At 44.1% G+C, this 15,099-nt stretch overlaps 3 protein-coding genes across 4 annotated transcripts in view; all 3 read right to left on the reverse strand.

Moving 5' to 3' along the window:
- Positions 1-1,250: 1,250 nt before the first annotated feature.
- LOC123149973 (F-box/kelch-repeat protein At1g22040) lies at positions 1,251-6,002 on the reverse strand. Of its 2 annotated transcripts, XM_044569764.1 has the most exons (3): positions 5,690-6,002; positions 3,393-4,826; positions 1,251-1,867 (listed from the first exon to the last, which is right to left on the reverse strand). In XM_044569764.1, exon 2 carries the CDS (start codon positions 4,796-4,798, stop codon positions 3,428-3,430), a length of 1,371 nt encoding a protein of 456 aa, XP_044425699.1. In that variant the 5' UTR covers positions 4,799-4,826; positions 5,690-6,002; the 3' UTR covers positions 1,251-1,867; positions 3,393-3,427. The 2 variants fall into 2 exon arrangements, with proteins under 2 accessions (XP_044425699.1, XP_044425698.1); XM_044569763.1 differs by lacking the exon at positions 1,251-1,867 and having other exon boundaries at positions 3,146-4,826.
- Positions 6,003-9,427: 3,425 nt separating this feature from the next.
- Positions 9,428-11,299, reverse strand: LOC123149033 (60S ribosomal protein L9; the record flags this gene model as incomplete). The annotated part of the gene is given in 3 exon segments (XM_044568558.1): positions 9,428-9,794; positions 10,697-10,819; positions 10,930-11,299. Coding segments are annotated over 3 exon segments (570 nt in total). The 3' UTR covers positions 9,428-9,710.
- Positions 11,300-11,935: 636 nt separating this feature from the next.
- Positions 11,936-15,099, reverse strand: part of LOC123151340 (TSL-kinase interacting protein 1) — a 3,612-nt gene continuing 448 nt past the window's right edge. The window contains exons 2-8 of the mRNA XM_044571066.1: positions 14,927-15,099; positions 13,979-14,165; positions 13,760-13,869; positions 13,414-13,652; positions 12,999-13,164; positions 12,505-12,910; positions 11,936-12,402 (exon numbers count right to left, since the gene is read on the reverse strand). Coding sequence (XP_044427001.1) covers positions 12,338-12,402; positions 12,505-12,910; positions 12,999-13,164; positions 13,414-13,652; positions 13,760-13,869; positions 13,979-14,090 — 1,098 coding nt within the window. The 5' untranslated portion in view covers positions 14,091-14,165; positions 14,927-15,099 and the 3' untranslated portion in view covers positions 11,936-12,337. The remainder of the gene's footprint in view (positions 12,403-12,504; positions 12,911-12,998; positions 13,165-13,413; positions 13,653-13,759; positions 13,870-13,978; positions 14,166-14,926) is intronic.

Raw genomic sequence — 15,099 nt, forward strand, 5'->3', positions numbered from 1 at the left:
AAATGATGACAACAAAAGCAAGCTAGCCAGGATACAGTTGGCGGTGGTGGTGGTGGTGGTATTGAAGGTTTCGACGTATTCTCTCGCTGCACGGAGTCACCGACATTTCCAAATTAAGCTAAGTTCATGCAAGTAGCTCCAGAACGGCAATACCATTAGGATGCCGTGTACTTGCAGACCCGAATTTTTGGGACAGCGCCAAATGCTGTACTACAAGTGTATAAAGTAAATAAAAGACACGAAATTTTTGGGACAATGCCAGATATTGTACTACTAGTGTCATAAATAAAGGCACGATGTTTCAAGTACCCAGTACAGTTGGTTATTGTAGCGCCTGCCGACATAACCAGGTACTCATTCACAATGGTTATTCTAGTACGTCTCGTTGATCAACGACTGTACCCTGTAGTGAGTGGTGACTGAGTTCCAGGGCAAAAACACTTTGAGTGCACGGGTTCTTGAAGTTTCAGGGGTGAAAAACTCTAGGTTGGACCTTCATTAGTTGAACCTGACAAAGATGGATGAAAACTCATGATCTTGCCTCAACGGGACGGCGACGCTTGTGCGTCATTGTTGAAGCACCTATCATGTTACCTAGGGCTGACATTGTTGATGGTTCTTGCTTTTGGTTGCTACAGTTGTTTACAGATATTTTGTTATTTTCTTTCTCTAATAATTTGGCTATGTTCATATCTGATGTCTTAGGTAGCACTTTAGATCATGTTGGTGCAGATGCCAGCCAGGTGTAACCAATATCTTCTCGACACTGATATACACCTTGTATAAAAAAACAAGCTAGTAGATGGAATACTTTTGTTGGTGGACAGCCCAGCAGGTGCCACCCTCGCCTGGCGGGCCCCATCCACGTCACCTGGTCGGTTTGCCAATCTGGGTGCAAATACCATGCTCCAGTAATCCGGTTCTCTAATTAACTAATAATTACTACCCTTGTATACTGTGGTATATATAGAGCCAGGGGGAGATTAGCAATAGCTTTCATAGTCCTGCGGGGACTAGCTAGCTCTAGTTTGCTAGTTGCATCAGTGTCTGCTGCTCTAGTGTTACTACTAGCTACTTGCAGGGTGGGCTCCTTGATGGTGGGTGTGTGCGGGCGTGGCATCATCAAGATTCACATCCATCCCATCCAGGCATGAATCGCTCTGTTTGTTTCCAAAATGATGAAACAGCAATCAGCATGTAGATGTGCATGAGAATCTTGATGATGCTGCATCCGCACACAAGCGCCTTGGCCTTGGCATTGCCTTCTTCATCATCTTCATGTATGAGTGACATGATCAGGTGAGACATCTATCGTCCCATCCATACATCTCCTGCCATATCTATGCATGAGCCAAGAATGCATGGTCACTAGCCTACTCTAAGCTTCGATTCATTCCGTTTGTTTGCTATATCTCGTATAATATGGTTCCACTGTATAAACAGATAGATAGATAGATAAAATGTGTGATATATATAATGTACTGCAAATGTATATCAGTATGTATAGTAAATACAGGCGGCGGAAGCTTGCCGACGTTGGTGAAGTGGAATGTCAGTACCTTGTGACCTCCACGAGACCGCCATGCTCCATCTTGGCAAGTGTTTTCTCTTTACTCTGAGCCTGACGTGCCAGCTTGGCGGACCTGAGGCATCCCACCTGTACTGCTTCATTTGGTTCTCTTCCAGTTCAGATCGTTTTTAGACACACTGCTCGAAATTGCCAGTGTACAGCTTAAGCTTCCTGTTCTGCATATGGACGATGTTCGTACATACTGCATTCAGAAAGTTCTGCGAGTGCTATATCACACCAAGTATACGGTCGAATTTCTTTAGTATTTCTTCCAACCACACATGCATGCCTCAAGATCTGCAAAATATCGGAAATAATTGCAAGCATTATTAGTTCACAAAAGCATATCACTTGACCTCAGAAAATCGCTTACTGGGTACTGTATCTCAGTCAGCGCCAAGGCAAACATGCCTCGGTTCAGAGAAAACACATGACACATAGCAGTAGTAATCATGCTATTTACAAATGTTCCTAAACAAGATTAAACATGCCTACAGTTGAAGCAAAGAAATCTGCCAACAACACTAACTGCCAATCAGCAGTTCAGCACAAGTAAATCTTGGGCAAACCCAGTCGACCAGAGAACTAGAAGCATATATAGTATGGAATTAAGTTCCATCCTACCACCACCCAACCAAGTAAAGTCCAACAAATTCAGGAATTAAAACCCAAATGTGCCAAGACATGTATACTCAAACCTGTAACGAACTATGTTCATGGTTATATACGGAGTAGAACCAAGCATTTGCTTACATATTTGAAGTAAACATACACAGATTGCGTGTGTACATTGCTGGCAAGATTACATTTCAAATCCATATTATTCAGTCAGATGTGTTGTTCGTGGCATTCTTGCTTGGATCAGATGTATGGTACGAAAGAAAGTTTTCTACTACGTACTTCACAAAAGCCACAGCGATTCATACAGCAGAATTAATATATGGTTTTGTTGCTGAAAGTACGGACAGTGTATGTTTTCTTGAAACAGTAGAAATACACAAAACATGCATAATATGTATGTATTTGACCTCAACTAGGTGAACTAGACAAATTATCTATTTGCACTAGTTGTCTACAATTGCCAAATACATGAAGCTTAAATGTCGAGAAAAAAAGGTCAAGAATAGAATTTGAGCAAGAAAAGAAGCAGGCACCCAGTGTGTTGATAGCTTGACATGGGAAGATAAGTATAGATAACAACAGATGGCAAACTTGGCATGACGGATTGAGCGAGACTCACATGGCGAAATTGGAAAGCATAAACACCAACTCAAAGCATTCACAATTGCAAGTACTAAGGGCAAAGAAGCGCTCGGTAAGGTCTTTTTATCTATCTAAAAAAGAAATACATGGTCCATTAAGAAAAAAGAAACAAGAAATGTTCGTATGTCTGCAATATTCCCTTCTTTTGCAGATTCTGCAACCATGATAATTAGAGAAGGAGAAAACAGATGCATATGCATGCAACTCGTAATGATGATCTTCAGAATTGAACAGTTTACTTTCCATCAAGAAACCAGAAAAGAAAAAGGGTGCCAAAATAGCAGCACCTCCCAGGTTGCATGATTCTTCAGATGGCCAAAGCAATGACTTTCTTCCTCTTATGTGAAGTTATTATATATAGGAGTAGACAGAACCAAACATTTACTTACATCTTAGGACTAAACACAGATTGTGTGTACACTGCTGGCAAGATTACATTTCTGATCCGTATTCACATGTGCTATTAAGGTGAACCCAACAAGTTCATCATGGCTTGATCAGATGTATGATAGAAGGATATCTACTTTACAAAAGACACAATGATTCACAGGGTACGTACAGCAGAGCAGAATGTATGTGTGATTTCTCCAAACTTCATATGCTGAGCGCCTGGCAGCTAACAAGTTCAGCAACCGCAAATTTCTTCGAGCCCACGGTTCTCCAAACATCAGTGCCTTGCTCCCAGGAGACGACTGGGTTTTGGCATGTCGAGCCAGTTGCATCCATAGGCCTCAGAGCGTCCGTTTGCACGATACTGACCTTGCCATTTGCATCTTTGATAACCAAATGGAGCTTCCCAAGAAACCCCGCAAGCAAGTACGGACACTTTGACTCTGCAAAGTCACCAACAGGCACCTGGCTGACAACAGCCTTCCATGTATCCTCATTGGAATCGTACATCTTTATCTTGCCACTATCAGAACAAGTTGGGGGCTCCAAAGCATATAGGTCCCCATCCACAACAGCACTTAATTTTGTCCCGGCTTGCCTCCCAGGCCAACCCTCGCTCAGGCCTACAGGCATGTCTGACCATGAGTCCGTCGCAGGATCGAACACCTCCCCGCCAACGTCAACAAAGAATGGCCAGGAATATAGGCTCTGAGGCACATACAGCTTGCCTCCAAATGAGACTATTCCTGTAGCAACCGGCTTCAGTAAGTCAGCCAGGAATGCAGTCGGCAGAGTTTGTGCTTTAGAGAAGGGCATGTTTGGCACATCTGCCCAGATTCCTGTGGTTGGGTCAAACACTTCAGCAGATTGAAGCGGAGCTAATCCAGTTTCTTCCCTGATGACACCGCCAACAACATACAGCTTGTTGTTCAAAAGGCCAGTCCTGCCAAACGCTCGCGCGGCGCTCATTGAGCTTACTTCCTGCCACAAATTTACAGCTGGATCATACTTCCATACGCTTTTGATTGCTGTGGCTCTAGAGAAACCGCCCAGAACATAGAGGCATCCATCGACCGTTCCAATGGCGCAAGCACAAAAGGGAATCTTGTCTAACCAATCCTCTTGGCCAAGCAAGCCTCTAATGACACCAGAGATCCTAATCCCAGCACTCACCAAACCCCCTAAACGGCTTCCCCCACGAGCAACCACAGGCATGAGCGGCAGTCTCTGCCATCGGCTGCAAAGCGGATCAAAGGCGTGCCACGACAGCTTGCCATTGGCCGCCTTGGTCAGTATGTAAATCCATTCCTCATCCACACCAAGCTCCTTCCTCACCCGATACAACTCCATGCCAGTGATGGCGGCCTTCCAGCTCCGTGAAACCCTCTTGCTGCTAAGATACCACACCCTTGGCATCCTCGCGAGGATTTGCAGGGAGATCTCATCCGGGAGGTCAGGAATCAGCCTCGGGTGGTAATGACCAGGGCGCAGCTTCTTTGAGGAACCTGGTTTTGACGCTTCCCTGTGCTCCAGTGTTTGCTTCCCGTTGCTGGGGAAGCTGAGAGACGCCCCCATTTGAGCACTTGTTTCCAACTTCTTGTACCTACAAAAAGGCCCAAAAGAAAGCCAATTGTCAGCATGGTGTTCACCTACAGGCAGCTTCGTAGCTGCCTTGCAAATCTGCACTCCATCTCCGATGGTGGACAATCCAATCAAACTTGTAATGGAGTTGGCACTTCATATAAAGTCACAGCAGAAACTAAGCTAGCATGTGAGAAACCATGAGGATCTTGGGAAGTAACCAAGGCCCTCTGACAGCTGGTAAGCAGAGTGACTATTGTTCTATCACATTCACAGCTAGCTAAGAGTAAGGAGACAAGCAAATTCTAACTGCAAGAAAATCTTGTCCCAGCGCCGGATTGGCCACGGTTAATTTATTTCTCTTATCAAAATTAATACACAAAAGATTAGTCATTCGAACAACCAAAATGGTCCCAAATTCATGCGATGCGACAGAAAAACAAAACAAAAAACACATTAATTCTGCACTCCATCTCTGATGGTGGACTACAACCCAATCGAACTTCTAAAGGGGGTTGGCATTTCATATGCAGTCACAGTCCAATCGGACTTCTTTCTGACTCGAATGTATATGGACACATTTTAGTATATTTGTTCACTCGTTTCAGTCCCCATGTAATCCATACTGAAATATCCAAAACATCCTATAATTCGGAACGGAGGTAGTACTTGACTAGATCTAAGTTTCACCCATTTTCAGCATGATAGAGACCATGAGGCCGGTGATAGTTTGGTAAGCAGAGCGACGAAACTATTGCTCTACCGCGAGGAGACAACCAAAATCCTAACCGCGAGAAAATCTCGTCCCAGGTTGGAGGAACCCGACGACGGACTGGCCGCGGTCAATTTCTTCCTCTTAACAAGATTGTGCGCGTGTAGTTTTACCTGGCTGTTTACTGCTGCTGCGCCGCAGGGGCGGAGGAAGGGGCGCCTCCGGTGGAGAGGACGAGGCCGAGGACGGCGTCGGCCTTGAGGGCTGCGGCGAGGCTAGGGTTCGGGGAGACGGCGGGCGCCGCTGCGGGGACGGGGCGGTGGAGCGGGGGTAGGGGGGAGGCCGCGGGAGAAGAGATGAGGAGGCGGTTGGGGGCGCGGCTTCGGGGCTGGAGCATGGCGGCGCGACGGCGACGGCGCCGGCGGCGAGCGATCGACTGGCGCGAGCGCGGAGGGAGAGGGGGGAGTCGTGTGGAGTTGCGTGGCTCTGGTTCGAGCTTTGATGCTGACCAAATAAGTAACCATCGACTTATTTTTTTATTATATTTTGGGAGCTTTTTCTCCCTTTCTCTTTCTTTCTTTCTTTCTTTATTATCCTTTCAATAAAATAAAATGTTTTTTCTTTTTCCAAGTCAAGTAAAATAGGAACCATAGAAATTCTTCATATCAAATTACCCTGGTACGCAAAAAATACACTCCAAAAAGAGGATCCCATTGAAAAAGAAATCATCCAAAATAGAGAGTTATTTTTTTCAAATTCAATTGTTTATTTATCTCTTATTCCAAAATTTCCCTAAAAATCGAATTTTATTTTTTCATTCAATGGGGTTAAATGATCTATTCTTAATAAGATGGTCATGTAGGAGTACCACCGTAGACGCCTCGTAGACTAGTATGAATCCAGGAAAATGCATACGAGTCTGAGACTTGAACCTGCGTGCAAAGCTTCATGACAGGGAACCTAACCAACTAAGATGCACATGCGCTAGCCGCCTGTTTTATTCAACTTTGATTTGGTATAACTGAACTTATATAAATTATAGCAATGTCAATGTGAAACAGTAGTAAGCATCTTTCCTTTGTGTGCTCCCAGATGTTCAGACTCGTGTAAACCTTAAAAAAACGGAAATATTCAACTAGCCTCTAAAGATGTCGTGCATTATTCATTTGCCCAACGTCTCCTGAATCATGAATCGTTGAGAAACAGCCGCCTCCAGGCACAGCTTTTTCACATGATGAGTACATGAAATAATTTATGCATGGCGAATCACACCATCATACAGCAATTCTTATCTTTTTTTATACATGTACATAGAAAGAACAAACTCACGGGAAACTATTACTCCCTTTGTTCATGATCTAAACTTCTTGGTTTAATACGATGTTCTAACTTTATCACGGAGCGGCCGGGGAAAGGCGCTCTATGGGGAGCTCGTCGAGTTCACCTCCACCGCCTGTTCCTTCAACCGGGAAGAGCTGGCAAAACAATTTCCTAGGGAACAAAAACATGTAATACTTGCCTGGACATAGTCAGGGCATATAACGAATGCAACACATTTTGGATAAAATGGCATTCTCAGATCAGCAGCAAAGAACTCTTAGAACAGCTCAAAAAGACAAGGTAGGCAATGTAGATGCGTAACCAAGTCATTGAACAGTAGAGCACATTCATGTCCTGTTTTGACCTCAAATACTTTTAAGCCATCAACCTTTAGGGGAAGATAAGCGTCATACCGACTCTCGCGGCGACAATATGCAGGATAATAAAGATAACATGTTCCATGGCACGTCCCTAATTAACTCCACTACAAAATTCAGTCTAGAGAAAGTTCAAAATCACGACCGACGACACAAAGATGATGAAACGCGGCAGGCAGAAACACGGCTTCTAGGACGGTTTTCGCACTCTACTCCTCCTTGATGGCGCCCTTGTCGCTGACGTAGATACCGTCCAAGAACTTCCTGATATCCTTGTTCTTGACGTGGCATTTCTGTTAAACAGCTAAGGAAAGGGGAACTTGTGTTAGAAGTATGAATTATTGGAAACAACTAGAAACAACGATGCGCGTCCCTCAGCACCACACATGTGTTGTGCAAGTCAGATGAATAGATCACTGCAAACAACTGTGGAATAGCAATGCTTCATGACAGGGAAGCTAATCAACTAAGATAAGATGCACTAGCCGCCTGTTTTATTTAACTTTGATTTGGTACAACTGAACTTATAAGTAATAAGTTATAGCTACGTCGATGTGAAATAGTGGTAGGCATCTTTTCATTGTGTGCTCTAAGGTGTTCAGTTCAGACTCGTGTAACCCGAAAAAACGGAAATATTCAACCAGCGCCTCTGAAGATGCCGTGCATTATTCATTTGCCCAACATCTCCTGGATCAGGAATCGTTGAAAAACAGCCGCAGCAGCCTTCAGGCTCAGCTTTTTCGCATGATGTGTACATGAAATAATTTATGTATGGTGAATCACACCAACATACATCAATTTTTATTTTATTTTTTGGACATGTACAGAGAAAGAACAAACTCACGGGAAATTATTAGTCCCCTCGTTCATGTTCTAAACTCCTTCGTTTAATAAGATGTTCTAACTTTTTCATGGAGTGGCCAGGAAAGGCGCTTGATGTGGAGCTTTTTTTTAACAGTCCCTCGGGAGGTCGTGAAATGATTTTCTTCTCTCTTATTCCATATGGAATACAATCAGTTAAAATAAGAAGGAATAGGGAAATACTCGATCGTTCACTCCAAAAAAAGGGTCCTATTGAAAAAGAAATTATCCAAAATAGAAAGTTTTTTTTCAAATTCAATTGTTTATTTATCTCATATTCCCAAATTTCCCAAAAAATCGAATTTCATTTTTTTCATTCAATGGGGTTAAATGATCTATTCTTAATAAGATGAGTCATGTAGCAGTAGCACCGTAGATGCCTCGTAGACGAATCCAGAAAAATGCATACAAGTCTAAGACTTGAACCTACATGCAAAGCTTCATGACAAGGAACCTAATTAACTAAGAAGCACATGCACTAGCCGCCTGCTTTTATTTAACTTTGATTTGGTACAGTTGAACTTATAAGCTATAGTTATGTCAATGTGAAATAGTAGTAGGCATCTTTCCTTTGTGTGCTGCAAGGTGTTCAAGACTCATGTAAACCGTAGGCGCCTCCTAGACTAGAATGAATTCAGGATAATGCAAACAAGTCTAAGACTTGACCTACGTGCAAAGCTTCATGACAAGAAACCAAACCAACTAAGATCTTTGATTTGGTACAACTGAACTTGTAAGCTATAGCTATAGTTATGTCAATGTGAAATAGTGGTAGGCATCTTTCCTTTGTGTGCTCCGAGGTGTTCAGACTCATGTAAACCAAAAAACGAAAATATTCAACCAGTCTCTGAAGATGCCATGCCGTGCATTATTCATTTGCCCAACATCTCCTGGAACGGAAAGCGACGCTGTGGAGCAAATTCTTTGTACATCTGTTCTCCGTGATATACAAAAAGCAAAAGCTATCGACCAGTCTCTGTTTTCCGTGAGCTTTTTTGCATGATGAGTTCATCAAATAATTTACATATGGTGAATCACGCCATACAGCAATTTTTTTGTATAATGTACAGAGAAAGGGAAAATTATTATGTTCTAACTCCTTCGTTCACAAATATAAGATGTTCTAACCTTTTTGTGGAGTGGCATCAAGCTCCATAGCAACTTTCCATTATCATGTTATAACTCCTTTGTTCACAAATATAAAATACAACCACAATACAAACTATTCTACATGGACAACCATCCAGACACAGTGCTGCTTAAGAGCCACACAACAAAATGCAGTAACAAGCGGCAACATTTCTACCTTGGCAGCAAGAACTTAAGCAGCTCAAATAGAGAAGGCAGGCAATGTAAATGCATAACCAAATCATTTAACACTAGAGCACACGCAGCGCATTCATGTCCTGTTTTAACTTCAAATACCTGAAGTCATCAACCTTTAGGGGAAGATAAGCGTCGTACCAATTCTCACGGTGACAATATGTAGGATAATAAAGATAACATGTTGCATAGCGCATCCCTAATTAACTCCACTACAAAATTCAGTCTAGAGAAAGTTCAAAATCACAACCACGACACAAAGACGATGAAACACGGCAGGCAGAAACACGGCTTCTGGGACGGTTTTCGCACTCTACTCCTCCTTGATGGCGCCCTTGTCGCTGACGTAGATACCGTCCAAGAACTTCCTGATATCCTTGTTCTTGACGTGGCATTTCTGTTAAACAGCAAAGGAAATGGGAACTTGTGTTAGAAGTATGAATTATTGGAAACAATAAGAAACAGCGGTGCACGTCCCTCAGCACACATGTGTTGTGTAAGTCAGATGAATAGATCATACATGCCTCAGCAGCCATCCAAACATCATAATAACTTGAATAATTCAAGTAGGACAGAACAAATGAAGTGGTAAAGGAACGAAAATGGAAGAAAAATTACATTACTGTAACACATAGAAACAAGACATACAGTCAACTTGCACAGTGCAAACATCATTTTGGTTATTATACAATGACATGAAACAACCAATAAAAACTGTGTGCTACAAAAGAAACCTTAACTCATGATCTGGGTGAATAAGCACATGCTGCCTCAGGTAAGTCCATTTCCACCACAATTATACCAAAATCGAACAGATGGGACATCTTACTAAAAGCTTTTAACTGCTACTGGATGAATATCATTCAGGCAGATCATCATAGTTTCTTCTTCACATAATTACAAACAAATTGACATGTAATGATTTAACCACTACCTAATAACAGTAGAAACCCGACAAGACTGCGACTGTTAATAGAATGACCAATAATGGGGTGTGCACTAGCGTCTAAACATGCAGCACAACGCTCAACAAGCAGTAAAACGGCTGAAACAGCCTTGTTTGCATCATGTTGAACAGCACAAGTAGACATATATGCATCGCAAAGAAAGAACACTGGACATCCAACATATAAAGAAACCCACAATGATTTATACGCACATCTATCATGCTAGCTTCCCCAAAGAGCACAAGCGAGAATGACACATGATCATTCTAATTCAGATCACCCAAATTAGTCAGGCACCACAACATGCACATGAACAAAAAGAAAGGGTCTGGATCCTGTTTGTTTGATTCACCTGGTTGATGAGGGCGGCGGAGCGGGAGACGAGCTCGATGTCATTGCCGTCGAGGACGATCTCATCCTTGACCTTCTCGGACCGCAAGATGGTGACCCCGTCGAGCATGTCCACCTTCCTCACCTGCAACCAAATCACAGCCGCTAAATCCATCAACCACACACAAGCAGATCCACAAACCAAATCTGCATATCAACCGCGTTGGCAACAAAAGAAAAGCTAAAAGCAGGTACCTTCTTCTCGCCGAGGAAGTTCCTGATCTCGATGCCCCGGTTGGCGGCGGTGATGGAGGCGTTGATGGGGAAGTGAGCATACACGAAGCGCATCTTGTAGCGGAAGCCCTTGGTGACCCCGGTGATGAGGTTCTGGACGTGGGAGATGGCGGTGCGGATGGCGGCCATGGTCTTGCGGGTGCCGAACCAGGCGTCCACCTTGAGCTTGCGCCCGCCCTCCTGCAGCTGGAAGTCGAGGTTGAGGTGCTTGAAGTTGCGGGTCAGCGTCCCCCGCGGCCCCGTCACCGAGATCATCTTCGCCGACACCTTCACGGTCACCTCCTCCGGGATCTCCATCGTCTCCGACGCCAGGATGGTCTTCATCTTCGCCGGTGATGGGGGCTGGGCTGGGGCGAGGTGGCGGCGGCGGCGGCGGAGGAGGAGGAGGAGGGCAGGGGCGAGGGTTTGGGGAGAGAGGGTGGGGTGGGGACTGAGGGTTGCGTGTTTATAGGCTGGGCTCTCGGTTGGGTTGCTGGGCCGGGCTTCTCTGGGCTGCACACCACACGGCAACATCACGGCCTTTTCTCTCAAAGAAACCTTGCTCTCCATCATCTCTCGCAAGCTGGTAAAAAAAACATTTCTTACCCAAAGCTTGTTTTACAAAAATACATAAAAATGATAGAGTTTTGTTCTATTTTCCGATGCGGATTTTAGTTTACTTCATCTCATGGCTTGTCCTCCCTTGACTTCGACCGGTTTGTCGTCCCCAAGTAGAGATGCTTAGGATGCTCGTGCTACAAGATAATTTTTACTACTACATTAGTTACTACAGTATTTAGCTAGAAAAATAAAAAAAAAACTAACATACTCTCGTGATCGGTATTAAATCTGGATTGCCACAGCTACAGTATAAGAAAAGCTGGGCCCAGGGATGGCGATAGCCCGTCCTCTGTGCAAAATTGCAATGACTCGGTTTTACATACACATATTGAAGCCAAAGTTTCAAACATTTGCCAAACATTCAGTGGAATGCATACAGGATGCAGAGAAAACGGCGAGCAGCCAAGCAGATCATGGACAAATTCAAAAATCACAAGTGGCGGCCAGTAAGAAAGAAAAAAAAGTAGTTTATGCGACTAACACCTGTCGGTAACTGACTATCTATCTACACAATCGGCTGCAGTAAGCCCAAAGTAATCGATTACGACCGAAGCAGCAGGAAACCCAAATGATGATCTATCTTTACAGGATCTATATAGGATCAGGTCCTCCATGTAAAACTTCCGAGCCTTACAAAACACAAAACTTCCGGAACGCGTCCAAGCTGTTTGCTAAGCAAGCCGCTTAGCCCGAAACTGCCAGTTCCACTCAATAGCCTAGCGTCGTGAAACGCCCCATCTGCAGTGACACATCAGGCTTCACATTATCATTATTGCCCAAGCCTGGTGGTATCTGAGGGGGCCTTGGTTCCTCTTTCCTGCCTTCGGTAGAGCGCTGCACAAGGAAAATGACTGCTGATAAGCAACAGTGCAACACATACCTCTGTGTTGGGTGGAAAACACAGCACTAGTAGAGCAAGGGAACATCAGCAGCTACCTGGTAGCCAGTGTTGCTGGTCGCCACCTGTACCGGATTCAGCAATTGCACCAAGGGTAGTTGAGGTAATAGCACTACTGTTGCCAGGACCACAAGCGGACATCCTGGCTAAATTTTGATTCCGGGGAGGAGGGAATGCATGACAGGTTTCATCTGCATCCCACAGGGATGGATTTGACACCTTCGGTTGGTTACTTGTTTGCTGGCGAGCAATCAAGGAAGCAATAGCAGCATCGAATGAATCGCACGTGGCAGGAATCTGCTGCTGGAAAATCGAGCTATTTTGTTGCAAAGGCGGTTGTTTGCTGTCCTGAGAGGGCACGGCTTGCGATAGCAGTGCTCCAAAACTGATATTGGATATGCTGTCAATCCATGAAAGCGGTGTCGCTTTGCTTTGGTTGTTATCCTAATTTTGGAAACATACAAAGAGGATCAGATCAAGTCTCAAGTACAAATGACATCATTATTGCAAGAAGCACATGAAATTTACTCACCACCATGGTCTTTTCCGTGTTACACTCAACGGATGGACTGGCAAATTTACTTGCAAACTCAAAATGATGTGAAGGTTTGTCGCCCAAAGTCTTTTCTGCAGAGAGCACTGGTGCCAAGGGTGCTTCGCTGATTTGTTGCTTCAAATTAGGCTTGAACCAACCATACCTAAAGTAAGCAAATGATAATTAGCTGAATTTTTTCGTATTCCCTTGATTTTCATAGAATGCTGTTTGACATGACAAGTCTTCCAGAATTGAACCGTCATTACTAATTTCTTCGATGAAATGTTGTTAATAAATACAAAATCATGACCATCTGAAGGTACCTTAAATTAATCTAGTGAGTATTAAAAAAGGAGTCATTTATATATGTACATCACAATGAAGGTAACCATTTCTGGGTAAGAAATTGAACCTTAAACGGAATGTTGAAGGGCTGCCAACAGCAACATAAACATCGGCAGCAGTGCAAGAATCATTAAGAGTCCATTTTTTACTGCTGGCTATGCTATCCGGTCTAGCACTGTATGGGAAGAGCATGAGGTCGCCTTTTGCACAACTAGAACGACCCCATTTTGTGTTCAAGTGTTGCACAATTGAGGACATCTTCTTTCGAGGAGCCAAAGTCAACTCCAGGTAAGGATTGTGTTTCTCCTGTTACATAAGTGGTGGAACAAACCAAAAGTAAAGAAGTGTGAACTTGAAAGAACATCATATGCTGTATTTATATGAATCTCTCCTGCAAAAACTGAGATAATCACCTGCTGTAGAACATTTTGAATCGCCTCATCTATTGGGAAAAACTGAAGCTTCATCTTTCCAGAATAATTTGGTGGTTGAGCAGACAAGTTTGTCAAACTGAGATAATCACCTGCCAAAGAGCACCTTGTTTTTCTACTTCAGTTGTTGATTCGCCTGATACGAAGCTCAGTACAAATGTAGTACTAAAAGAAATCAAGAATAGGGCACCAACGCATCACCTGCTGATTTGTGGGTATATTTGCCTGGCTTCAGGCAGTGCATCTTATTAACACCAAGTTTGGCCTTTGCTTCTGTATCGGTTGGTTTATGGTGCTGCTGAGGAGCTTTCATGATTCTGTGATATTCGTCAGCAGTAGCAGCTATCAAGCTCAATATTGGTCAAGCCCTAGGAAACTTCCACCTTTCCTGCAGGTAATGAATTATGGAACCGGTTATTGAATCTATATCTAGACTTTAATGTATAATAACAACTCTTCTCAATTTGATAAAGGGCACATACAAGATGTGTTTCAGATCAGAAAATTGGTGAGTAGAGTATCAAACTCAATCCAAATGGAGCGAGAATTCCTCTTATTGCATTTGATAATCAATACGTAATGAGTTAACACAAAGTGGCAAGCAAAAGTGAAAAACTCACTGTTCTATGTATTTGTTCCAGTTAGGGTTCAAAAACGTATTTGCTCCAGAGAATTTCGGGTCACCACGTAAAAAATTCAGAATTGTATTGGCAATAATAAGCCAAGCAACTGATCCCCAATTGCGATTGCAACCAACCACACAGTTATGCAACAACAAGACATGGACAAGCCCCACCCCCCACCAGGTGGCGGGCGACGAATCCGTTCACCCTGGAACTAGTGGAGAGAACTGAGGATGCCTAACAAGGCATACATACATCATCGCCCTCTGATCCGCATGGACAGGAGCATCATTCCAATCAACAACATCCTCGTTGTCAATGCCAGAGCTACTGATCGCAGCTTGGCTACATGCTATGCTACCCTGGATTGACTAGACTCACGCACCATCGCCGCGTCATTCCTATTCGAGATTCATCCCCGCATCAAACCCTAATTTGGTTACATGGTACCCTAGCTAGGGTTTCCACGCTTGGACCGAGTAGCAGAGGAATCAAGCCAGAACCGCGGAAGTGGGGGAAGGTTTACCCTGCCTCGGCGCGGGGACGGAGATCTGGACAGGCGGGATGCGCGGCCGAACCGGCGGGGTGCAGGAGGCCCTCTCGTCGCGGGCGCGGTTTGGGGGGAGAATCCGGCTCGAGGTGCCGCTCCCTTCCCGCCTGGGTGCGGTTTGGGGCGGCGACGCGCTGGGGCGGGGGCGG

Source organism: Triticum aestivum, chromosome 7A, assembly GCF_018294505.1.
Source record: "Triticum aestivum cultivar Chinese Spring chromosome 7A, IWGSC CS RefSeq v2.1, whole genome shotgun sequence".
NCBI classification, from domain to species: Eukaryota; Viridiplantae; Streptophyta; class Magnoliopsida; order Poales; family Poaceae; genus Triticum; species Triticum aestivum.

What these genes read in the sequence shown, in the direction of transcription:
- LOC123149973 (XM_044569764.1), bottom strand. Translation starts at nt 4,798, where the DNA reads ATGGGGGCGTCTCTCAGCTTCCCCAGCAACGGGAAGCAAACACTGGAG.